Source organism: Manis javanica, chromosome 2 (assembly GCF_040802235.1).
Source record: "Manis javanica isolate MJ-LG chromosome 2, MJ_LKY, whole genome shotgun sequence".
NCBI lineage: Eukaryota > Metazoa > Chordata > Mammalia > Pholidota > Manidae > Manis > Manis javanica.
The window spans coordinates 69,391,824-69,418,717 of NC_133157.1; the positions used below are offsets into that span (position 1 = coordinate 69,391,824).

Sequence of the window (26,894 nt, forward strand, 5' to 3'; positions counted from 1 at the left end):
CACATGCCAGCCTAGACATCTCCCTCCTCCTTCTTATGGCAAGTCCAGGAGATGGTGGGCTGGATGCAGCCACAACCGCAGCATCGTCCGGATCCCTGTGGAGGCTTTTTGATGATCATCCCCCGGCACGAGTCCTCCAGAGAGTGCTGATGCCGGAAGCTCCTCCTCATATCGTATCTTAGTTCATTTTCTGGGTATCCAAGCTAGGCCTTGATCTTCTGCGTAGAAACAAACAGACCCTTTGCCCACACTTTGACATGCCCTCTATACCACTGTGCAGAACTCATTGGAGGTCAGCACACAGTAACTGCTTTTTTTTTTTTTTTTTAATTAAGAGAAAGGAATATTATCAGAAAAGAGTACCTCCATAGCTGATCATCTGACACCCTTTAAGTGATCAACATTAAGGATATTTAAAGCATGCGTTGATCTTTGATTTACCAATAGTTTTATCCTGTTAAGGAGTAATCCCCCTTTTCTTTCTTTCTTTTTTTTTTTTTTAATTTTTAATCTACACTTACCTGAAGAATACTATGTTTACTATGCTCTCCCCTATATCAGGTCCCCCCTAACAACCACATTACGGTTACTGTCCATCAGCTTAGCAAAATGTTGTAGAGTCACTACTTGTCCTCTCTGTGTTGTGCAGCCCACCCTCCCCTTTCTCCCTCCCCCCCATGCATGCTAATCTTAATACCCCCCTTCTTCTTCCCCCCCCTTATCCCTCCCTGCCCACCCATCCTCCCCAGTTCCTTTCCCTTTGGTACCTGTTAGTCCATTTTTGGGTTCTGTAATTCTGCTGCTGTTTTGTTCCTTCAGTTTTTCCTTTGTTCCTATACTCCTCAGATGAGTGAAATCATTTGGTATTTCTCTTTCTCCGCTTGGCTTATTTCACTGAGCATAATACTCTCCAGCTCCATCCATGTTGCTGCAAATGGTTGGATTTTTCCACTTCTTATGGCTGAGTAGTATTCCATTGTGTATATGTACCACATCTTCTTTATCCATTCATCTACAGATGGACATTTAGGTTGCTTCCAATTCTTGGCTATTGTAAATAGTGCTGCAATAAACATAGGAGTGCATCTGTCTTTCTCAAACTTGATTGCTGCGTTCTTAGGGTAAATTCCTAGGAGTGGAATTCCTGGGTCAAATGGTAGGTCTGTTTTGAGCATTTTGATGCACCTCCATACTGCTTTCCACAATGGTTGAACTAATTTACATTCCCACCAGCAGTGTAGGAGGGTTCCCCTTTCTCCACAGCCTCGCCAACATTTGTTGTTGTTTGTCTTTTGGATGGCAGCTATCCTTACTGGTGTGAGGTGATACCTCATTGTAGTTTTAATTTGCATTTCTCTGATAATTAGCGATGTGGAGCATCTTTTCATGTGTCTCTTGGCCATCTGTATTTCTTTTTTGGAGAACTGTCTGTTCAGTTCCTCTGCCCATTTTTTAATTGGGTTATTTGTTTTTTGTTTGTTGAGGCGTGTGAGCTCTTTATATATTCTGGACGTCAAGCCTTTATCAGATCTGTCATTTTCAAATATATTCTCCCATACTGTAGGGTTCCTTTTTGTTCTATTGATGGTGTCTTTCGCTGTACAGAAGCTTTTCAGCTTAATGTAGTCCCACTTGCTCATTTTTGCTGTTGTTTTCCTTGCCCGGGGAGATATGTTCAAGAAGAGATCACTCATGTTTATGTCTAAGAGGTTTTTGCCTATGTTTTTTTCCAAGAGTTTAATGGTTTCGTGACTTACATTCAGGTCTTTGATCCATTTTGAGTTTACCTTTGTATATGGGGTTAGACAATGGTCCAGTTTCATTCTCCTACATGTAGCTGTCCAGTTTTGCCAGCACCATCTGTTGAAGAGACTGTCATTTTGCCATTGTATGTCCATGGCTCCTTTATCAAATATTAATTGACCATATATGTTTGGGTTAATTTCTGGGGTCTCTAATCTGTTCCACTGGTCTGTGGCTCTGTTCTTGTGCCAGTACCAAATTGTCTTGATTACTATGGCTTTGTAGTAGAGCTTGAAGTTGGGGAGTGAGATCCCCCCTACTTTATTCTTCTTTTTCAGGATTGCTTTGGCTATTCGGGGTCTTTGGTGTTTCCATATGAATTTTTGAATTATTTGTTCCAATTCATTGAAGAATGTTGCTGGTAATTTGAGAGGGATTGCATCAAATTTGTATATTGCTTTCGGCAGGATGGCCATTTTGACGATATTAATTCTTCCTAGCCATGAGCATGGGATGAGTTTCCATTTATTAGTGTCCCCTTTAATTTCTCTTAAGAGTGACTTGTAGTTTTCAGAGTATAAGTCTTTCACTTCCTTGGTTAGGTTTATTCCTAGGTATTTTATTCTTTTTGATGCAATGGTGAATGGAATTGTTTTCCTGATTTCTCTTTCTATTGATTCGTTGTTAGTGTATAGGAAAGCTACAGATTTCTGTGTGTTGATTTTGTATCCTGCAACTTTGCTGTATTCCAATATCAGTTCTAGTAGTTTTGGAGTGGAGTCTTTAGGGTTTTTTATGTACAGTATCATATCATCTGCAAATAGTGACAGTTTAACTTCTTCTTTACCAATCTGGATTCCTTGTATTTCTTTGTTTTGTCTGATTGCCGTGGCTAGGACCTCCAGTACTATGTTAAATAACAGTGGGGAGAGTGGGCATCCCTGTCTGGTTCCCGATCTCAGTGGAAATGCTTTCAGCTTCTCGCTGTTCAGTATAATGCTGGCTGTGGGTTTATCATATATGGCCTTTATTATGTTGAGGTACTTGCCCTCTATTCCCATTTTGCTGAGAGTTTTTATCATGAATGGATGTTGAATTTTGTCAAATGCTTTTTCAGCATCTATGGAGATGATCATGTGGTTTTTGTCTTTCTTTTTGTTGATGTGGTGGATGATGTTGATGGATTTTCGAATGTTGTACCATCCTTGCATCCCTGGGATGAACCCCACTTGGTCATGGTGTATGATCCTTTTGATATACTGTTGAATTCTGTTTGCTAATATTTTATTGAGTATTTTTGCATCTACGTTCATCAGGGATATTGGTCTGTAATTTTCTTTTTTGGTGGGGTCTTTGCCTGGTTTTGGTATTAGGGTGATGTTGGCTTCATAGAATGAGTTTGGGAGTATTCCCTCTTCTTCTATTTTGTGGAACACTTTAAGGAGAATGGGTATTATGTCTTCTCTGTGTGTCTGATAAAATTCCGAGGTAAATCCGTCCGGCCCCGGGGTTTTGTTCTTGGGTAGTTTTTTGATTACTGTTTCAATTTCTTTGCTTGTAATTGGTTTGTTTAACTTTTGTGTTTCTTCCTTGGTCAGTCTTGGGAGGTTGTATTTTTCTAGGAAGTTGTCCATTTCTTCTAGGTTTTCCAGCTTGTTGGCATATAGGTTTTCATAGTAGTCTTTAATAATTCTTTGTATTTCTGTGGAGTCTGTCGTGATTTTTCCATTCTCATTTCTGATTATGTTGATTTGTGTTGACTCTCTTTTTCTCTTAATAAGTTGGGCTAGAGGCTTATCTATTTTGTTTATTTTCTCAAAGAACCAGCTCTTGGTTTCGTTGATTTTTGCTATTGTTTTATTCTTCTCAATTTTGTTTATTTCTTCTCTGATCTTTATTATGTCCCTCCTTCTGCTGACTTTAGGCCTCATTTGTTCTTCTTTTTCCAGTTTTAATAATTGTGATGTTAGACTATTCATTTGGGATTGTTCTTCCTTCTTCAAGTGTGCCTGGATTGCTATATACTTTCCTCTTAAGACTGCTTTCGCTGCATCCCACAGAAGTTGGGGCTTAGTGTTGTTGTTGTCATTTGTTTCTATATATTCCTTGATCTCTATTTTGATTTGTTCATTGATCCATTGATTATTTAGTAGCATGTTGTTAAGCCTCCGAGAGAACCTTTTAAGAAAAGATTTTAAATGTCTTCCCCATAAATAAAAAGTCCTAGTCACAACTTCTCCCTCAGGTCCTCCTGCATATCTAACCTTCCTCTGGATATCTAGCATTTCTCTCTTACCATAAGCATATGGGTGTAATAAAAGTTTGCTTATTCTTAACTAGAAGGATTCTGATATTTTGAATCATCTCTGTAGTAACAGTATTTAAAGCAAGCAGTGACTGGGCACTTCCTGCCTGCTAATCACCAGGCTAGGTGTTTTTCATAAGGTAGTCTGTTTACTTTTCAGAACAACTGTACAGGGTAAGTACTAGAATAATGACTGGGGAAATCCTCGAGGACATTAAGAATCAGAGAAGTTAAGAAACTTTCCCCCTGCTGGTCAGTCGTGCAGCTGGAATAGAACCCAGCGGTGGCTTTCAACAATGCATACGGTATTTTCACTTGCATTCTGAACTTCACTACTACATAAACCACTGGGTGAATTGAATTCACTATGCCCCAAGAATTACATTTCCTCCTTTCTCTTTCCTCCTAAATTCTTCATACTTGTCCCTCCAGCAACCCCTGACCTCCCACCCTGACCGCAGCCTCACGGCAGACACCGTTATAGGTTTCGATTCATTTCCTTGCCACAATGACCAGTTGGCATACCTTTTGATAAGTCAAGGCTGTTGTCTTTGCATAACTTGGTGCAGGACACCGGCACCTAAAAAGATGATAAGATAACCATTCAAGCCTGATGGGTCCCGGGAAGAGCAGCGCAGGAAGCCTTCGTTTAGGGGGCGATCACAGAGTGCAGTTACCACCATTGGCCACCAGATGGCAGAGGCACTCAGGGCAGCGCAGCAAGAAGGCTAACCGTGCGCTGCGGGCCCGCCTGCAGGTGAGAACCCAAGGCTGGAGGTTGGAGGGCCAGTTAGGCAAATGTAATTCAGAAAGGTAGAAGATAGGACTTACTGGTGAGTTTCCAAGCAGGGTTCTGATTGACGCCAGGAAAATGAGATCAAGAAGAGTGTGCGTCTGTGTGTATGTGTGTGTGTTTGTGTTGTGTGTGCAAAACTGTGATTTTATTTTAATGAGATTATGATAAGGTGTATTTTGGACAGTGTTTTGTCCGGTTTGCCTGGGATCTGGTTGGGACTGGTTTGGCCTGGCCCCATAGGTCAGGAAGTCATCACCCGGCAGAGCCTTCAGGTGGGACCCCCTACCTGGGCAGCGTTTGGGTAGCTTTTTCCTTGAACTTTATCTTCCCCTCCCCCGCTGCTCCGGTCTATCTTTCTACCTAACGTGTACTCTCGCCGTGAACCTGAGTGGGCCTTTGCAACTACCTCAACTAACAGAAGAGTGGCAGGTGACTTTTGAAGGTAAGTCATGAGCAGTACTGTTTTTGTCTGGCTGCCTTTCTTTTGAGCTGCCAGGTAAGTCAGACTACCTTGAAGCTGCCATGTTAGATGGTGTGGACAGATCGCTGAAAAGACAGAGGTTCTGCATGAGCCTCACCTGTTCTAGCCCCCGTATGCTCATCTTCCAGCGTTGGTGCTAGGAATGTAAACAGATGGTTCCAGTTCCAGCTACCGTCTGACTAATTCCATGAGAAACCCCAAGCCAGCATTGCCTAGTGGAGTCATCAGCCCCAGAACCATGAGACATAATGACAAAAAATGATTGTTGTTGTAAGCTACAAACTTCGAGTCTTTATAGACTTCCCTCTCATTTTCTGCTCAACCCCTTCAATGTATGTCTTTCTAAAAGATCTGCTCTGGTCTCTTCTTTCTTCTTTCTCTTCATACTGACCTCATGTTTTGATGAATATGCCAAATGATCTAGATTTCCCTCTTGAGCTTCCAAACCATGTGCCCAAGTGTCTAGTGCCATTTCCACAGGTAAATTCAACTAAAATTCAGTGAACTGGACTCTGTTCCTTGACCTCCAATCATCTTTGCCCACAAACCACCTTGGACACTGACAGATTCCATGGAAGAGCTCTTTTAACATCTCTTCCAGCCTCTGTTTAGTGGACCTCCCCAATGGAGAAATTAGAACATTCCTTCTATTCCACCTCTAAATTTTGCAGGGTCCCACAGCTCAGTCCTACACTCATTCCTTAGGTGGTCTCATTCAGTTCAAAGATATTTAGTGGCATATATTTGCTGCTGAATCCTGAATTTCTCTATCTCCTGCCAGACCTCTCCCTTGAGCTTCAGACGTGTGTATGTGACCTCATATTAGCAGTCTCCAAATGGAAGTCTAATCAGCATGTCAAACCTAATCTGTGCAGAGGAGAACGTTGAGGTCCCTGTCGCCCACAAGTGCTCACTTTCCACACGTAGATGCCTTACTCCTCTATCCTTTTCAAATCTCTGCTTGGAGATGCCATCCTTTACCCACTGTATCTAAAACAGAGCCTGCACCTCACTCTAACCCACCTGATGTTATTCTCATAGTATTTGCTTAACAGAAGTTAGGTTAGTTATGGTTTGTTCCATGATAATGTAAGATCCACCATAATGTAAGATCTCTAAGAGCAAGAACTTGTTCCCTGCTGTATCCCAGGCACCTGAAAGGGCTCCTGCACAAACTAAGTGTGAGATATATTTCTTATTCTTAGATGCCCACTGCCACTCTCCCAGTGTAGGACACCGTTATCTCTTGCCTGGCTTGCCACAAGAGCCTAAATAATCTCTTAGCCTCTAGTTTCAATCATTCTCCAAACTGAAGCCACTGTGACCTTCCTAAAATGCATAGCTGATCTTCCACTGCTTTTCAGGGGAGGTTCTGTGTTAGTCTGGACCCTGGATCTCAAGCAACAGGAAACCCTTTTAGCCCATCTGACAGATTCCTATCTTCCAGAATTCAACTTAGTCACACTTCCTTTGACTTTTGTGACCAATATTGAGGGTGGGTACCTCTTTTGAACCCCATGTATCACTGACTTACTGTGCTGCAAATGTCAGTTTTTGTGGTTTCTTCCCTCATACCAGAAGCTAAGTGCATGAATATCTGTTATTCACTATTGTATCCTCATCATTTCCACTGTACTCGACACTTAAGAATTGCTCACTAAATGTTTACTGAATTAATGAATTCTGTGTTTCAAGTTTCCATAGTCATCGACTGCTACTTCTTCCTCACTTCCTTCTCCATAATCAGAGCTGTAACTCTACCTGCCTGCTATTCCAGATACTAGCCCCTGGGCCTTGAAATTTATAGTATGCCAATTTTTTAAATGATTATGTAATTAATTCAGAAGCACATGCATGTAGTATCACTAAGCTTAACACCTAGTTAGCATGAATATGAATAGTTAGTTAAAATAGGAAACTACCAGATGGTAAGTATTATCAATAACACCCATATGGGAGCCAAGACATGAATTACCAAGTTAATTTAAGGCCGTGTTTTGTGCTTGCCCTGGCACCGGAATGATTAGTTATAGCTCTGCCTGGAAGTTCCATTCTATCCAGTAATTTCTAATGGCAGGTCTATTAATTTTTCTCACTATGTGTGGGTATGAAAAGGTAGAAAATATACTCACACTAGGAAGTTATGGGAAGGATAAATTGTGGACCTGCCTTTCTGTTTTTGTCCTGCTAATTGGAGTATCAGGATTTGAGGTTCAGCCAGAAAGGTTATGGCATCACTTAGCGGTGATGATCTGCAAAGATCGACAGAATACGCAAGATAGGAGAAATATGTCCACCAGCAGGTGCAGCCGTCTCTAGTGTCTACTTGTAGGACATGCAGCCGTATGACCAGGGACAGGGGGAGATATCTGAACTACGGGGACAGTCTGTGCTGAGATGTCCCCAGAGCTCCCCAGAGATGTGGGTGTTCTCTCCATGTCTCCAACATTGTACATCAGCCTGCAGTTTTAGCCATAAAAGGATTAGCACATGAAATCCTTTACTGCACAAAATAAAAATCTTAAAGATGGTTCCCTGTTTATGTAGCTTGCAACATTCAAGGCTCCAGACTTTTCTCCATCATAATCTGAGTATTTCTTTCTGTCCAGATTCCTTAGTCAGACTCGGAGTTGCTTATGAAGATCAGGGGTCAGTCACCAGCCATCTTATTTCCTTCTATTTCTTTGCTCTTGCTTCTTTCAAAGATCCCTGAGTCTCATTTCTCAGAGACTTGAAGCATGTGCTAAGGATTCAGATTTACACCATCCTACGTGCTCGGCTTCACCCACCCGTGTAGTTCTCCCAAGGGCTGGCAGTTGTGGTGGAGCAAAGTTCCGACTCTGCCACCAGTCAGCTATGGGGCTCCGACTCCTCCCAGGTACAGCAAGGAAAACAGCAGTGGCCATCTCAGCTATCAAATGTGTGCTCCCTGGAACTTCAGAGAGCTTTATGGCTGAGTGCCCACTGGTAAGATGTTACGTCCCTTCTTTGCTAATAGAATCAGTTCAATCTCCCCCACCACACCCTCCAGATGCCACCAGGTTATTGATAGCAAAGATTTTTCTTTTCAATCAATTAAGGGGCATTAACCACCAAGGGTTCTATTTCAGTTGCAGAGAAAATGTAATCAGCAAGGAAGCCAACCTGGTCTTCGGAGGACCAAGGGAGGGCCTTAGATCCATTAGCCCTTCAGTCTAATGTTTTATAAACTGATGAAAAGTAGGCTAATGTGTATCACTTTATCTTTAGGTATGAGGGATAGGCAAAGAATAAATAGTTAGCTGAAGAAATCTTGGATAGAGGCTTGAGTGGGAGATGTAAACAAGTATGTTTCCATGCCTATAGGCCATCTGCGTGTTTTGAGGGGAATTATGACTGAGAAATTGTTAGAATGAAAGGAAGACAGTATGGCACTGAGATGCCTCTCTTGAAATCAGATCCACATAAACTAAGTATTGGATGCATCAAGCTTGCGGGAGAGGGGAAGTGCCACACCATCCCTTGCATGATCAACTGTATTTGTTTTCCATGGCTGTTATACAAGTTGCCATGTTAAAGAAAGCAAATTTTTTGTAACTATGTATGGCAATGGATGTTAACTAGACTTATTTACGATCATGTCATGATGTATACAAATGTCAAATAATTAGGTTATACACCTGAAACTATTATGTCAATTATATCTAAATTAAAAAAAAGTGAATTTATCATTTTACCATTGTGGATGTCACAAGTATAAAATGTATGTGCAGGGTGGTGCTCTCTATGGACGCTCTAGGGGAGAATCTCCTGCCCTGACTTCTCCATCTTGTAGAGATTGCCCATATTCCTCGGCTTGTGAACCCCTTCCTCCATCTACAAAGCCAGCAGTGTAGCATCTTCAAATCTCTCTGCCCCTCCTGCTTCCCTCGTGATTACACTGGGCCCCCCCAGGGAATGAAGGAAAGTCTCCTAATTTCAATATCCTTTAACATGTTTGCGAAATCCCTCTTGCCAAGTAAAGTTAACCATTTCACAGCTTCCAGGGATTAGAATGTGGACATCTTGTGGGTGGGGTGGGGAGGGTGGGGATTATTCAGTGTGTCACATCACATTTTTGTTGCCATGGTGACTTTCAGATCAAATTGGCAGGTAGGCGAACTGCTTCGGTGCCAGTCACTGCTGTCACTGGCACACGTTTGTCCTCCTACTGTCCTGGGTTATACAGGGCTAGGTGAGCATTGATCATATAACCACAGCCTGTCTCCTGGTGCTGTATTCAGCACCAAATCTTATTTTTAATTTAAGAAAACAACAGCCAAGGGGTATCAGTCAATGTTGAGTCATGAAATGTTAGGACTTGAAGGGATCTGAGATCATGTAATCAATCCAATCCTTTTCATCTTCTGTGTGAGGAGAATGAGGTGCAGAGACCAAAGGGACTTGCCAAGGGCAACAGCTAGTTTAGTGACACAAAATACAGCACCTGCTGCCTATTTCTCTCAGTACCTCATTGGGTTTGCAAATTAAGTTTGGGAAACACTATGGAGTTAGTCACTGGTTATCTGGTCATGTCATTTTTCTCCATGATATTGAGTAAATGTTATCCTAAAAACACATAAAAAAATAAAATTTCCATGAAATTGGGTACTGATCTGGGGTAACCACCATTTACTGGTATGGCTTATGAGTCGAGTGACAGAATAGTAGCAAATAGATTTAAATCTCAGGATGAATTAACTTTTTTCTTAGTGGGTTTGGAAATGTGGTCTAAGAAATATAGCTGAAGTGAGTGTAAAGGGAAGTGCTTAGTTTCCTTAGACTTTTTTTTTCTTAGTGGTTGTTGGGGGTCCACTGTGTGTCCTCACACTGTTCTAGGTTCTGAGAAAAAAACAATAAAATAAGGTCTTATGGAGATTTACTAGTTACCATTTAGATTTCTTAAACTCCTGAAAATGCATGGAAAAACAACTTTAAAATTTAAAATACAATAGTCTCTAAGTTGCAACAGTATGGCATTTATTGAGAATAACTGAGTATGGCATATTAAAAAATGTGAAATGCAGTTCACATTCATAACCCTTTTAAATTCCTTGTGGACGGGAGCCTATTCCCCTGCCTAAGCTGAATTGCTTAATATGCCAAATTCAGATGAGCCAAAGCATTTAGGTGAGGTTAAGGTATGGAAAGGCAGAATCTGGACAAAGTCTAGTGCACGGAAGAAATAAGTGGCAACCCCTCACCTGCATGAGCCCTTTGCAAATCAGGTTCGTAGTTCTCACAGGCCTCACAGGTTTGCTGATTCACAGCTTAGTTTTTAGTATGGTATTTGTTAAACCAGTTTCTCCCATACCGTAAATTACCCCAGAAGAGCAAGGCAGTTTGCTCTGGAAACCAAATGAACGCTTGCAGGTCACTTGGTATCCTGGGATACAATTCATTTGTAACAGTATATGGGAGTATGGGCTATTTAGGAAAACTACTAAACCAGAGATGATGTGTGTAATCTGACCCAGGGAATCACGTTTATACTTCTTTGCAGGCTTGAAATCACTAGAAGGGGAATTAAGCAGAAAGAGCAGAGGAGAGAGATGGTCTTGAAGAAGATGTTTGAGAGATGAGTTGTAAGTGGGGGCTGGAGGGAGAAGTTGGGTGCCTTGAAAGCCAAAATTGGTTTCAGACCCCTAATTGCTGAAACCTGCAAAGGTCTGAGGTTCTTGCAGAGGGCCCGTTGAGGGTAGCTGCCACCTGTGGTGACCAGGTCAGGCTTTGAGATGGACCAGTCAGTCCCACCATTTGGATGCGGGCCCCTGGCTCAGATATTGCACAAGGGGAGGCGGCAGCAGTGAGTGAAGGAAGTGTGCTGAGCTCTCACAGTTCTCTTGAAGCACTCGTCTTGCCTCTCCGTGCAGCCTGCAGTTGAATACCAGTGAATCCCACCTGAGGGAGACAAAAGAGGCAGAGGTAGGACAATCCCTTTGGGGGTGCAACCTAGCTGGCTTCACATGCATCAGGTAAATTACAGATTGCAAACAAACAAAAAAGACAAAGCACAATCCTCAGGTTTATCAAGCTATAATCAACTTGCTTTAAAACATTACAATCCAAAGATGTGAAATTATAAAACAAGATAACTTTCAAACCCAGAAGACAAAAGCCTTGTAATTGCTATTGACTATGTAGAAATTTCTGAAGTGTTAGCTATTTGGAAGCTTCCTAATACCATACCCCAGTTTAAGTCAGGTCACAAGTTACTCAAAAGGCCAAATCCACAGATGGTTCATTTAATTTTGAAAGTGCTTCTCAGAAATGGGCACATACTTGACCTCCCTTAATTTTTCCCCTTGTTATAGAGTCATGCATGTTCCCTGTAGAAAATCTGAAAAAGATGCCAAAATGCCGAGTAAGTGACAGCAATATCCTGTAATCCCCAGCTTCAGCTGTGTGAGCGAGAGCACTAAGGCGCAGTTCCCCAAAGGCAGCAAAATGTTTGATGGTTGGAAACTTGAGAAAACAATAGTTTCTCTCAACTGGGGGTCACCTGGCTCTCCCTGGCCAGGGCATTAGGTAATGCCCAGAGTCATTTTTGTCATTACAACTTGGAGGATATTGCTGGCATGCAGTATCTTGGTAAGAGGCCAGTGACGTGCTAAACATCCTTAGAATACACAAATTAGTCTTGCATAACAAAGAATTTTCCTGCTGAAGTGTCCATAGTGTCAAAAATGAGAAAGCCTGATGATAAAACTATCAAGAGCGTGAGTTTCAGTTCCATTTGTTTAACATCAGTGTGAAAAGCCAAAATTTCCAAGTTAGGACTACAACATTGCAGTCATTCCAGGCCCTCGACCCACTAAGAACTGTCACCAATGTTTTGCTTTATTAGCTTCCAGACTTTGCAGAGTCCTTTAATACTTGTTTTGAGGTCAAGTGACTGGGCCACTGTATCTGTCCATGCTCTGAAAAAGAGGAGCAATCACTGAGCGCCTACGTGTCATGGCTCCAGGAAGCCTGGGCACCCTTCCCCGCCCATTAGGAAGGGCTCTGACTGGCAAAGGTATGAGTCAGAGGGAACTTAGGTTTTAGAGGGAGGACCTAAGCTAGGCAGGTTGAATAAAGCTCAGATAACCCTCTTAACAACCAAAAGCCCATTAGACATGACCCCCAAATTCTCTGCCTATCTCCCTGCTGACTTTGATCTCCTCTGATTTTTGTTCTCCCCTTCCAATTCCATAGAGAAATTTAGAGTTTTGCTTTGTGGAGATTTTTATTCATAAGTGGTGTACTACACATATTGTTTGCAGCTGACCTTTTTTCTACTCAACAATGTTTTAGAGATTTTCCCATGTTAACAAAGAGACCTAGTTCATTCCAAGTATAGCATAGCATTTTATGGCCTGAATGTATCATAGTTTAAGTTACACTTGCCTGTAGACAGACAGACCAGTTCCATTTCTTTACTATTATATGGTGCAGTAATAACCTTTATTCATGCCTGTGTTACATGGAAATGTTTCTCTGCAGTAAATACCAAGAAATAGAATTGCTTTGTAGAAGGCTGTGCTCATTTAAAATTTTAACATAAATTTACAAATTGTCTAAAAAGAATGCTAAATCAATCTAAACTGTGATTAGAAATGTATGATAGTTCCCACTTCCTTGTACTAGTCCTTGATATTATAAAACTTTTAGAATTTTATCAATCTGATGGGTTAAAAATATTGTATTGTTGCTGTAGTTTGCATTTCTTTGATATTTACTGAAGGTTTGAGCAGCTTTTTTATGTTTTTAAGTCAGATCACTTGTATTTCTTCTACTGAAGATCGCCTGTATGTTTCCTTTAACAAGTTTTTTCGTTTTCTTGATTGTTGGTCTTTTTTTAAAATTGTGATTTGGAAATTCTTTATTCTGGATTGATATTAATTTTTTTCTATTATTTATATTTCAACTATTTTCATCCAGTTTATTCTTTATCTTTAAAATTTTTGGAGTTGTTATTCATTTTATAAATTTTAAAATATTGATAAACTCAAATGTATCTGTTATTTCCCTTTACAACTTTTGACTTTTGGATAAGGACGCCTCCTCTTTCTCATGCTTAAAATATGTTCTCTAGTATTCTCTATTGTTTTCATCATTTGGATTTTTACTTTTAGCTCTTGAATCTGTGTAGATAAGGCTATCTTCCTGGGTATGCAACCTTTGTAGTTACACAGGGCTCTGTGCTTAGAAGAGCCCAGCAAAATATATATTAAAATTTGTGTTGAGGATGTGAGTAGTGTGAATGAGGCGGTACATAGATTTATTAGGAATGTGCTCTGTGAAGTAAAAGTACTTGCATTTGAATCTTGGCTGCAACACTCATTAGCTGTGTAACATCATGCAAATTTCTTAATCTTTCTATACGTCAGATTTCTCATCTTTAAAATGGTGATAGTGACAAGGTCAGTCCATATCATTGTTTTGATGGTGTAATATAATCCAGGTAAATCCCTTGGTGTAAAATCTGGTATGTAGTAAATGTTCAATGAATGTTTGGTTTGCTATTATAAAGGAATTGTCCTGTGCTCACTTTAAATAAGTTTTTTTTTAATTTTAAGTGCTAAGACTTACCTTTATGGTGAAACTCTTTTATACAGTGTTGGCCAGGTTTTGTTCTACAGGTTCCCAAGTCTAAGAGACATCCATGGAAGGGCAATGAGAGGTTGCATGCTCTACAGATCAAACCTCCAACATCTCCAAGAACAGGAGAGAATAAATAGGGAGAAATTAGTGATAGAGACTAAGGAGGGAAAAAGAGAAAGAGAGAAAAGAGGGATCCAAAAATAGAGATTTTCAATTTTAGAAAGTAAACAATATTTAAAAATTTAATTCTAAAAATTCACATAAATTGAAATTATTTTTATTTTGAGGATGGGGGAAATTTCAAAGCATATGCTATGTTCATGAACTGGAAGTACCCTGAACTGATACTAGCTAGGAATGAGGCCTGGTGGTCTAAACAACATAGGTGGTAAAATTTATTCAGTTCCTCAGGACTTAATTAAATCAAACCTAAGTTTTTTAGTCAGAACATTTAATTTTAACCATATATCCACTATTAGGCTTTCATTTCAACATGTTAGGCAGCACATTATATAGAGTAGGTTCTATGTGAATACTTTTTCCTTGATTGATGTTTACATATTGGTTATCTTCAACACTCAAATTCAGTGGCTCAAAATGTTAGTCATTTTGGTTATGTAGTAATAGCCAGAGTCTTCAACTTAGTCACTAAGTAACTTATGCAGCACAAGTAAGATTGGAAGACATTATCCAGAAGGTCAGTTTCAAAATTTGACAGTGCATCACAGTTATTTAAGCAGTTAAAATAAATAACCCAATTCCTAGAGGCCCCGAAGCACTGAGCATCTATGGGATGTGGGGCTCAGAAATCTGTAATTTAGGTAAAAGCAGAAATAGCTGACGGCATGTGATTTGCATGCAGATGTCTGGGCTAGTGCTGAGAGCTGCTAGTCCTGCTGAATTCAGGCATCTCTTTCCTAGTAGCTCCTCTAGGAGGCCTTGGCTAGTGGTGGAGAGCTTATCACCGTTAACAACAGCTCTGACTGTTAAAAAGAAGTCTTTTCTCAGCCAAAATTTGTCTTCGTGTTTTTATAGTTGCCATAGTAGATGAAAACAATTATCATATTACTCCTATTCACTGATAACCCCAAAGAAGAATTTGTTATATACAGTTTGCAAGATGTATTTTATATCTATCTCCCTCTGCCATATTCTGGGTCAGAAGAGATCACTTTTAGTAAAACATAGTCTGGCTGATGAGGCCAATTAACCCTGTTGACTATTCTCCCCAATTTTATCTAAAGACACTTTGGAAGTTTCACATTGGTTCTCCTCTGAACATACCAGACTTTCATTCCATAATCAACGTCAATCAATGAACTTTTTAAAAAGAACTAAGCCTATGCCAGGGACTCTGCCAGGCAGTTTACATGCATCAGCCCAATCATTTCCCACAATAAACCTTTCAGGTAGGTGGTTGCCCACAGTTCACATAAAAAAAAAAAAAGGCCTGAAGATCTTAGATATCTTGTGCCAAGTGGCAGAGACAGGAATTTCAAAAGGGCTATAGGAGTCTAAAGCCCTTGTTCTGGGCAAGCACAGCCGTCACTGGGGCTGCCTACCTTCTGCCTATCCCAGACCTTCTGATGTCATCTCTTCTTGCTGGAGATCTTGACTCTTTCTAGATTTAGGGCCAGCTGCCTGCCCAGAATAGTAGGGCTGTTTGTTTCTCCATGTCATCCCTGAGTCCCTCACGACTTGCCCTTAGGGACCCACTGCATGGATCAGCCTTTGGTGCCAGTGGCCCCTCAAGGTGGGGTGCTCCTTTGATGCCAGGTCTTTCTCTGCCCTGGACTGTGTTCCGGGTGAGATCTGTTCTACCTTCTTTCTCTCTGTCCCAGATGGGCCCCCCTCCTTCTGATCCCATGCCCAGTATTCACAGTCTTCATCCTAAAACCTTGGCTGTGACATTCCTTACAGTTGAGGATGATGCCTTAACTTTCAGGCTTTTTTGCTGACTGACTGTATTTGTCCAGTTGCCTGAATATAAATATATTTATATTCTCAGATCTCATTTCCTTTCTTCCAGCCATTTTTTTGTCTAGAGATTTATTGTTGCTTTATTGACATAACTAACACATGGTATATTCTGATTTGACAACTGAATTTAAAGCTTCAGGTTATATGTAGAATGAATAGTTTCTTTACAGGATTAATTCTGAAAAATGCTATTCCTTTTTTTATGACTTTGATTTTTAGCCAGGAACATCCAATAGATAGTAGATAGATAATTATTTGAAGGTATATTATAAATTATATGTAGTTACTTAAATATATATTATACATCATAATGATGGTTATCTTTCTTAATAACCACTCCTGACTTCTTGGGCACTCCTTACTTCACAATTTTTCTTTATGCCAAATATTCTTCTTTTATCCTCACATCTACATTCAGAACAAAAGTCCCCAAGTCTCAATATTTAGAATTTTATATCTGGGTGCATTCTAGTTTTTTCCTACTGAAGTGTGGTCTTCAGACCAGTAGCATCAGCGTTAGTAGGAGGCGTACAGGCATAGTAGGTTGTTTTCCCTTATCCGCAGTTCTGTTTTCTATGGTTTCAGTTACCCCTGTCAACCATGTTCTGGAAGCAGATGACCCTTTGGTGAGTCCTTGGAAGGTCAACAGTAGCCTAACCCTATGTCACAGTGCCTACGTCATTACCTCACTTCTTCTCATCACGCAGCATGTTATCCCCTCTCACGTCATCACACGAAGGGTAAGTACAGTACAAAAAGAGAATTGAAAGAGACAGAGACCACATTCACATAACTTTAATTATGGTATATTGTTATAATTGTTCTATTTTACTATGAGTTATGGTTTTAATCTCTGTGACTAATGTATGTTAAATTTTATTATAGGTATGTATGTAGAGAAAAAACAAAGTATATGTAGGGTTTGGTATGATATGAGGTTTCAGGCACCTGCTGCAGTTCTTGGAATGTGTCCCCTGTGGGTGAGGAGCGACGGCTGTACATTAAATCTTATGACTCTAAGAGGCCTTGTCCTGTTTACCCCTGGGTTCAGCCCAGAGCAACCACCCTCATTGCCATCCTACCATTGCACTGAGGGGGAGAATTCTCAGGATGGCAGTTTAGCATGCCTCCTGAGCATTTCACCTTCATGAACATCTACCTTGTTTGAGGAGTCTTAGGAATTCTCTAAAAGGAATTGAAAGTTTCCTTTCATCTCCTTTCTGTGGTGATACGTAAATGAAGGAATATTGGAGCTGGTAGAGGAAAACACTTATAATAGGATAAGTGCTAGGAAGCCCCAGTCTATGCTTGTTTGGTCTAATTAATTCATTTTTTTTTTTTTTGCCATAGTTATAAGGGCCTCCAGCCTCATTTAGTTGACTCCAGCTTAGCACAGATAACAGTATGTGGCCACCATCTACCAGCTTGGTTTTCTCATCTGTAAAATGGGAAATAACACTTAACTCATATAGTTGTCATGAAGATTCAATGGATTGTACCTGGCATATAGTAAATGCTCAAAAATGTTCATAATATAAGTGCTTGCTTCCTCAGGCCTTGTTATATGCATCTTAATTACCTTATTTAAGACCACCCTCCACTTTATTGTAATTCTGAAATTTCTTAAGTAATTTTCTCTCTTTTAAATTTACTCTTTCTTAATTTCTTACCACCTAAGAGGCAGAGGAAGATAAAAACACCACTTATGACAGTCCTTCTCATTCTTAAGATTTCTGGCCAAAAAAGATGATGGAAGTAAAGACACGTCCCACCATTAGATCTTTCCTGGGGAAATACAAAGTTACACATTTATGTTTCCTGTTATAAAAAGAAATGACTGGCAAAGTTTCATTTATTTCATTACTAAAGTATAAATAAATTTATTTTGTGAAGGAAGAAAAGTATGTTACATGTCTTCATAAAAAATTCACCATAAAACTTCTCCTAGTTACAGAACATTTTAAGTTTAGGTGTCTTATTACCAAATACCATTCTCTCCCTTTCTTTTTTCCTGAATTATAATTGCTTCATGCAAAGATATGCAGTGAGATAGATTGTTTCTAGAATAATATTCTATTAAAAATCCTTATAACTGCTAGCCAAAAGGAAAATATTCATTTATGCTTCTTTGTAAACTAATGCTTTCATTGCCAATGATTGTAATTATAAGCAAAAACATTATTATGACAGTTAAAAAGTAGTTGATACTAAAATGAAGAGAAGGAAATTGTCATGTTGACTAAAAATATAACATTTCAGTTATTCATGACCTTACCTGCCTTCTTCATGAAGGTATTTTGGGAATTGTCCTAGGTCTGGACTTCTTTAAAGAAAAAGTAAAATCTCTGATGTAGTGAAGTCCATTATAACTGAAACCAAAAAGGGAAGTCCCTGATTCACAAGGTTCCAAACAGTTAAACAGTGAAAATTGCCCAAAGAAACAGGACAGTTTTTCTCTTGAAGTCTGATCTATGTAAAACATCTCCTTACTCATGAAGTTAACATAAGACTAAGTCAACAGTTAAACTGATTAATTCTAAATTTGCTAAGGATTTCCATGTTTACTATGCTATAGTTAGTTTAGATACACATAGCCATAATCTTCATTATGTAAATTACCTAGTCTTGACTTAAACAAAAATCACATGATCTGTACAGCAGAATTTAAATGGTACATCCAGAAAGCAATTTGATTTTTCAAAATAGTATTTATTTCTAAATTAATATATAGTTCCAAATTAATACATTCTTCATGAAATGAAGTACTAAGAATATTAAAATCTTCTTTGATCATGTTCTTACCAAACCCAGTGTTTTCTCCAAATGTAACCATATTATCGATATGTCAGGTGTCCTTTTTATTCTGTGCATTTTCAGAATACACAATAATGCTTGTTTACTTTTGCAAAAGAGTATCATACTCTACATATTATTTTTCCCCTTGTATTTCACTCAAAAATATGTTAAAAATCTATATCAGTATTTAAAACTACTTCATTGCTGCATAATATTTTTGGTATAGTTATACTATAGTTCAGTTAGCCATTCCCTGGCTGATGAGGACAGAGGCTCTTCTTGTTTTTTATGACAAACATGTTGCAATATGTATATATTCTTGGCACATATACAAGTTGTTTCTCTAAGACAGATCCTGAGAAGTGGAATTGCTTGTCATGGGGTATATTCATGTACCATTTAAATAGATATTATCAAATTGCCCCCAAAAGTAATGCTCAGTTTTCCCACCACCATCCAAAAAATTAGAGTATTTTTTCCCTCCTACCCTCATTAATACTGAATCAAAGATATGCAAAATAATGTTTATTAGTATCTAAAAATCTAAATTAAAATAGCACATTTGCCTATCAAGTTGGCAAAGATGTAAAAGTGTATTATTACTGACAAAGGGTATCTGAAATATGCACTTGTAGTCAGAGTGGGGGGAATGTAAATGAGAGTGTGTGTGTCTATTAGTACATACATGCTATTAGTACATGTTCTCATATACATACCTACATACATATACACACATAAATAATTTGTATTACACCATAGCTATAGATTTATAGCTCACTTAAAAAATAAAACTCAACTTCATATTTTGAGTATTTGTCATTAAATATTCCTCAAAAATTTGTTTTTAAGGGTTCTGTAATATTCAACCATGTGGCCTTACTATAATTCATTTATTTAACTCCCTCATAGTGGGGTATTTCTCATTATATTTTTGTTTGTGTTTAAATGTATCTTCAGGATGAATTCATAGAAATGGAATTACTAGGACAAAGACATACACCTTTTTTTTTTGATGGAAATGGAAAGGGGCTTTTTACTGGAGGGGGAAGTTCATTTCTACCTTTTAAAAAAGTTCTAACACTTTCCTCTTATACTCTGGCCATTATTTCTACTAGGAATAAAAGGCAAAAAAGAAAGTTATAATTAAAATTTTAGGACCATTCCAGCACCCAGGTGAAGGCAAAGGCAACTGCCCAAGGACATATACCTTTTATGAGGCCTTTGACACACATTAGAAAATTGTTTCCTAGAAAAGGGACACCAATTTAGAGCCATAGTGTGGCATGTTCATTTTCAAATCCCCAGTGCTTAGCTTGCAGTGCACCTAATAATTAAAGCTCTCAATTGATGCTACTACTTCTTTCATTCCATCTTGACACTCACCTTTTGTTCACATGTCTTCATTACAAATTTGTCTTTGGCCCTGATGGACCACTATTAGAAAATGATTTTTCTTAAATCAAGGTGACAGTAGCTGATTAGTCAATCCTCAAGCATACGTTTATACACATCCACTTGACCCTTGAACAATGCCAAGTATAGGGACATGGACTCCCCCACTTCATAGTTGAAAATCTGTGCATAACTTTTGACTTCCTGAAAACTTAATTACTAATAGTTTACTGTTGATTTAATGGAAGTAAGTGATAAAAATACTATCTGCATAACTTTTATGCATTCATAACATACCTCTTTTCTTTTATCTTTCAATATTTCTAAGCTACACCATTTGTGAGTTTTTTCCAGTTGTCAAAGATCTACAAAAATTTTCCAACATATTCACTAAAAAAAAATCTGCCTATAAATGCAAACATGTGGTTCAGACCCACGTTGTTCAAGGGTCAACTGTTTAAAACTCTCAGGTATTAATTGTGAGGATATTTTCCTTGATGTATATCACCTGTATCTCCTTTCCTTTAATCAAAATTTATTTTCCTTACTTTTTCTAATTGATATCTATAGGAAATAGGTTTTGGTGAAGGCAAAAAATTCAGTATGGAGTCTGGGACTCTGACGGTAACCACTGAATGTCTTAAAGTTTTGGGATGCAAATTTTTATCTGAGAGGGTCTAGGAAAGGTGACTGAACGCAAAATAATGATACTCAAGTCAACAGTAGTACGTATTGTCTGATTCAACTGAAATATGAAATTCAAGAACAGGCAACATGTGTCTGTAGTGGGTGAAGATGGAATAGTGGCTAACTCTGGGAAGGAGGATTGGCTTAAGAAGGGGCATGGGAAAACATTCTAGGGTAAAATGAAAATGTTCTAAATTTGATTTGGGTGGTGGATACATGTGTTTATGCAAATATAAAATGTTACCAAACTGTACCTTTTAGATTTGTGCATTTTGTTGAATAATACCTTCAGGGTACATATGTCTTCATTCCCCTCATTGCGGGTAATCCGTAGGAAGGTTTTGCAAGCATCTCTGCATGAATTAGGAGTATACTGAATTATGTTAAGCAGGAAAATGACACTATTCAGTAAATATTTATTCAATTTCTACTATATTCCAGACATGTTGATTTCAATTTAAAAAACTTGTTCTGGTAGAAGAGTGAAAGTAGGTTGACAAAAGTAAGACTGGAAGCAGGGAGAAAGTTAGGAAGGTGTTGCACTAGGTCAGTCAAGAGATGATAACGCCTGGAACCAGGGCAGAGGCAGGCGGGATGGAAAAGGAGAAATGGGTGGGAAATGCTACGGGGCATGTGTTTAGTATTTTCACTCGACCGTTCTGTGTGTGTGTGAGGGAACAGCTTAGTCATCATTTTTCCTACCCTAGCACTTCACTTAAAGAATGGTTTCTTTATATTTTCTCTTACCAGACTGTTAACTCCTTGAGGGAAGAAATGCCATCTTGGTATCTCCAGCTTCTAGCAGGATGCTTGGTACATAATAGGCGCTTGATAAATATTTGCCAAACAATGGGATATTTTTGGTGGAAGGAAGAGCAGGGGGGGGAAAAATCCCAGAGTAGTGAGGGGTTAAAGGGTTGTGAGAAGGATAAGTGACACTGAATGACACAATGAGTGGTGAGCATAGATGGACTCTTCTTGGGCCCGTAAAGGCTGAGATCCTGGGTGGTGTTCATGGCCTGAGGACGTGAGCAAATTACAGTTTTTTCTGAGGATTGTTTTGCTGTCCCTTAAGATAGTTCTCCCCTGGCAGAAGAAAGAATTAGTCAGTCTCTTGGATTCAGCCTTCTGCATGAAACCCTAGATTGCAAGCTATCTAGGAGTCCAGAGTCTTTGAAGTTGGATGGGCTGAAGCGCCTTGGGAGTGCTCTGTCCAGGCAAATCCAGCTAGGGCTGTCTGTCTGGATGCTCACCTCTGTGGGTGCACAAAGACCCCTAGTGATCTTAAGTAATTCACTTCTTTGTCCTGGGTCTTGATTTCCTCATCTGTGTATCAAAGGGGCTGGATTATAGTGTTTTTGGTTCTATCAACTCATAAGCTTGATAGGTCTGTTTTGGTCCTCCAGTTGTTAGGGAGCAGAAGGAGGCACTCTAAACCCACAGCTTAGATAGCACCTCCTTAGCAGTAGGAAATGACATTTTATATTCTATGAATCTTAATGTCTTACCCACATTGAGGAGTGTACATGCATATACATGAGCTGGTGCCTGTCACCATGGACATGCAGATGCACACATGCAGAGAGCCACCAGTGAATCATATTTTGGATGCTTTCTTCTTTTTTATGGTATTGTGGTAAAGAAAAATGTGAAAAGGTATACTTTTAACTTTAAGCCAATGAGAGCGGGTTCAAAAGCTCTCTCATACTTATTGTCAGAGTTGTGATTTACCTGTGGAGCCACTGTCACCCTGCTCTCTGCTGAGGACTAAAGCTGAATTATGTTGCTTTGAAGCTAGGAAATATTGCCAACAACCTGTTTGCATCTAAAGCTGGCAAATTATTTTCTCTTTCTAGTTTTGGTTTAAAAGTTTGCCATATGTTTTACATAATTTTGACTTGTTTCACTTAGAAGTCACTAATTTATCATTTCTCAACCCTAGTGCTATGAGGTGGTTGGAATGAAAGGTGTTGCATGCTTAGGTAAGTTTGGAAAAATGTATGTGATATTCTCTTATAGAAAACTGAAATGCACTTTGAACTATTAAAATTCTGAGAATTACTGAAGTAAAGAAATTTCATTGGGGTGGAGCCAAGATGGCGGCATGAGTAGAGCAGTGGAAATCTCCTCCCAAAACCACATATATTTATGAAAATATAACAAAGACAACTCTTCCTAGAATAGAGACCGGAAGACACAGGACAACATCCAGACCACATCCACAACTGTGAGAACCCAGCGCCTCGGGAAGAGGGTAAGATACAAGGCCTAGCCCTGTGGGACCCGAGCGTCCCTCCCCCCAGCTCTCAGCAGGAGGAGAGGAGTTGGAGTGGGGAGGGAGAGGGAGCCCAGGACTACTAGACACCCAGCCCCAGCCATCCGGAACAGAGTGCAGACACAGTGCATGTGTGGGGTCCTGGAAACTAGGGAAACAGGACAGGAAGACCTGTGAGCGGGTCCCTGAGGCTGGCGCCTGGGGACAAAGAAAAGCGAGCGGCTTTTTAAAAAATTAATTAATTAATTATTTTTTGTGAGTGCTTTTTGGAAGTTTTAAAGGGACAGGGACCCGAAAACCAGATGGAAACATCCCAGGACACTTAGTACAGCAGCAGGGAATCTGGGGAACTCTGGGCACTCTAACTCCCTGGGCAGCAGGGAGCACGGAGGCCCCTCACAGAGATAAATAGCCTCCCAGCCGTTCCCCCTCCAACGTGGCTCCACCATTTTGGAGCAGCAGCCCAAGGCAGGCCACGCCCAAAGCAACAGCGGAGATAAGCTCCATAGCAGCTAGGCAAGAATCAGAAGCCCTTTCTGCGCACAGCTGCCCAGCACAAGCCACTAGAGGTCGCTGTTCTCCCAGGAAAGGAAGGCCACAAACCAACAAGAAGGGAATTTCTTCCAGCCATCACTTGTGCCAGCTCTGCAAACTATCTCTATCACCATGAAAAGGCAAAATTACAGGCAGAAAAGACCACAGAGACAACACCAGAGAAGGACACAGACTTAACCAGTCTTCCTGAAAGAGAATTCAAAATAAAAATCATAAACATGCTGACAGAGATGCAGAGAAATATACAAGAGCTAAGGGATGAAGTCTGGAGGGAGATTATAGACGCCCAGAAAGAGATTACAGAAATGAAACAAAATCTGGAAGGATTTATGAGCAGAATGGATAAGATGCAAGAGGCCATTGATGGAATACAAACCAGAGAACAGGAACGCATAGAAGCTGACATAGAGAAAGATAAAAGGATCTCCATGAATGAAACAATATTAAGAGAACCGTGTGATCAATCCAAAAGCAACAATATCTGTATTATAGGGGTACCAGAAGAAGAAGAGAGAGAAAAAGGGATAGAAAGTGTCTTTGAAGAAATAATTGCTGAAAACTTCCCCAAACTGGGGGATGAAATAATCAACAGATCACGGAAATACACAGAACTCCCAACAGAAAGGACCCAAGGAGGATAACACCAAGACACATAATAATTAAAATGGCAAAGATCAAGGACAAGGAAAGAATTTTAAAGGGAGCTAGAGAGAAAAAGGTCACCTATAAAGGAAAACCCATCAGGCTAATATCAGACTTCTCGACAGAAACCTTACAGGCCAGAAGAGAATGGCATGATATATTTAATGCAATGAAACAGAAGGGCCTTGAACCAAGGATACTGTATCCAGCATGATTATCATTTAAATATGATGGAGGGATTAAACAATTCCCAGACAAGCAAAAGTTGAGGGAATTTGCCTCCCACAAACAACCTCTACAGGGTATTTTAGAGGGACTGTTCTAGACGGGAGCACTCCTAAAACTAAACAGATGTCACCAGAGAAAATAAAATCACAGCAAAGAAAGCAGACCAACCAAATACTAAATAAAGGCAAAGAAATAAAATCAACTACCCACTAAAAGCAGTTAAAGGAAACATGAAAGAGCACAGAATAAAACAACCAACATATAAAGAATGGAGGAGGAGGAATAATAAGGGAGAGAAGAAAAGAATCTCCAGACAGTGTATATAACAGGTCAATAAGTGAGCTAAGTTAGGCAGTAAGATACTAAAGAGGCTAACCTTGAACGTTTGGTAACCACGAATCTAAAGCCTGCAATGGCAATAAGTACATATCTTTCAATAGTCACCCTGAACATAAATGGACTGAATGCACCAATCAAAAGACACAGAGTAATAGAATGGATAAAAAAGCAAGACCCATCTCTATGCTGCTTACAAGACACTCACCTCAAACCCAAGGACATGCACAGATTAAAAGTCAAGGGGTGGAAAAACATATTGCAGGCAAACAACAGAGAGAAGAAAGCAGGGGTTGCAGTACTAACATCAGACAAAATAGACTTCAAAACAAAGAAAGTAACAAGAGATAAAGAAGGACATTACATAATGATAAAGGGCTCAGTCCAACAAGAGGATATAACCATTCTAAATATATATGCACCCAACACAGGAGCACCAGCATATGTGAAACAAATACTAACAGAACTAAAGGGGGAAATAGACTGCAATGCATTCATTTTAGGAGACTTCAATATGCCACTCACCCCACAGGATAGATCCACCGGGCAGAAAATAAGTAAGGACACGGAGGCACTGAACAACACAGTAGAACAGATGGGCCTAATAGACATCTATAGAACTCTACATCCAAAAGCAACAGGATATACATTCTTCTCAAGTGCACATGGAACATTCTCCAGATTAGACCACATACTAGCTCACAAAAAGAGCCTCAGTAAATTCCAAAATATTGAAATTCTACCAACTTTTCAGATCACAAAGGTATAAAACTAGAAATAAATTCTACAAAGAAAACAAAAAGGCTCACAAACACATGGAAGCTTAACAACATTCTCCTAAATAATCAATGGAACAAAGAACACATTAAAACAGAGATCAAGGATTATATGGAAACAAATGACAACAACAACACAAAGCCCCAACCTCTGTGGGACGCAGCGAAAGCAGTCTTAAGAGGAAAGTATATAGTGATCCAGGCACACTTGAAGAAGGAAGAACAATCCCAAATGAATAGTCTAACATCACAATTATCAAAACTGGAAAGAGAAGAACAAATGAGGCCTAAAGTCAGCAGAAGGAGGGACATAATAAAGATCAGAGAAGAAATAAACAAAATTGAGAAGAATAAAACAATAGCAAAAATCAATGAAACCAAGAGCTGGTTCTTTGAGAAAATAAACAAAATAGATAAGCCTCTAGCCAAACTTATTAAGAGAAAAAGAGAATCAACACAAATCAACAGACTCATAAATGAGAATAGAAAAATCACGACAGACTCCACAGAAATACAAAGAATTATTAAAGACTACTATGAAAACCTATATGACAACAAGCTGGAAAACCTAGAAGAAATGGACAACTTCCTAGAAAAATACAACATTCCAAGACTGACCAAGGAAGAAACACAAAAGTTAAACAAACCAATTATGAGCAAAGAAATTGAAACGGTAATCAAAAAACTACCCAAGAACAAAACCCCCGGGCCGGACGGATTTACCTCGGAATTTTATCAGACACACAGAGAAGAAATAATACCCATTCTCCTTAAAGTTTTCCAAAAAATAGAAGAGGAGGAAATACTCCCAAACTCATTCTATGAAGCCAACATCACCCTACTACCAAAACCAGACAAAGACCCCACCAAAAAAGAAAACTACAGACAAATATCCCTGATGAACGTAGATGCAAAAATACTCAACAAAATATTAGCAAACCGAATTCAAAAACACATCAAAAGGATCATACACCATGACCAAGTGGGATTCATCCCAGGGATGCAAGGATGGTACAACATTTGAAAATCCATCAACATCATCCACCACATCAACAAAAAGAAGGACAAAAACTACATTATCATCTCCATAGATGCTGAAAAAGCATTCGACAAAATTCAACATCCATTCATGATAAAAACTCTCCGCAAAATGGGTATAGGGGGCAAGTACCTCAACATAATAAAGGCCATATATGATAAACCCACAGCTGACATCATACTGAAAATGAGAGGCTGAAAGCGTTTCCTCTGAGATCAGGAACAAGACAAGGATGCCCACTCTCCCCACTGTTATTCAA

General features: G+C 39.4%; 2 protein-coding genes across 2 annotated transcripts in view; one reads left to right on the forward strand and one right to left on the reverse strand.

Annotated features, from left to right (window-relative positions):
- The window catches only part of C2H9orf85 (chromosome 2 C9orf85 homolog), a 191,046-nt gene that overhangs the window by 128,771 nt on the left and 35,381 nt on the right, over window positions 1-26,894 (forward strand). Inside the window, exon 3 of the transcript XR_012127754.1 lies at window positions 16,495-16,649. The gene's annotated coding sequence lies outside the window, so the exon portion shown is untranslated. The remainder of the gene's footprint in view (window positions 1-16,494; window positions 16,650-26,894) is intronic.
- Window positions 11,107-21,615, reverse strand: C2H9orf57 (chromosome 2 C9orf57 homolog). Its single transcript, XM_017651066.3, has 4 exons — window positions 18,185-21,615; window positions 17,580-17,694; window positions 13,918-14,040; window positions 11,107-11,244 (listed from the first exon to the last, which is right to left on the reverse strand). Exons 2-4 carry the CDS (start codon window positions 17,629-17,631, stop codon window positions 11,120-11,122), a joined length of 300 nt encoding a protein of 99 aa, XP_017506555.2. The 5' UTR covers window positions 17,632-17,694; window positions 18,185-21,615; the 3' UTR covers window positions 11,107-11,119.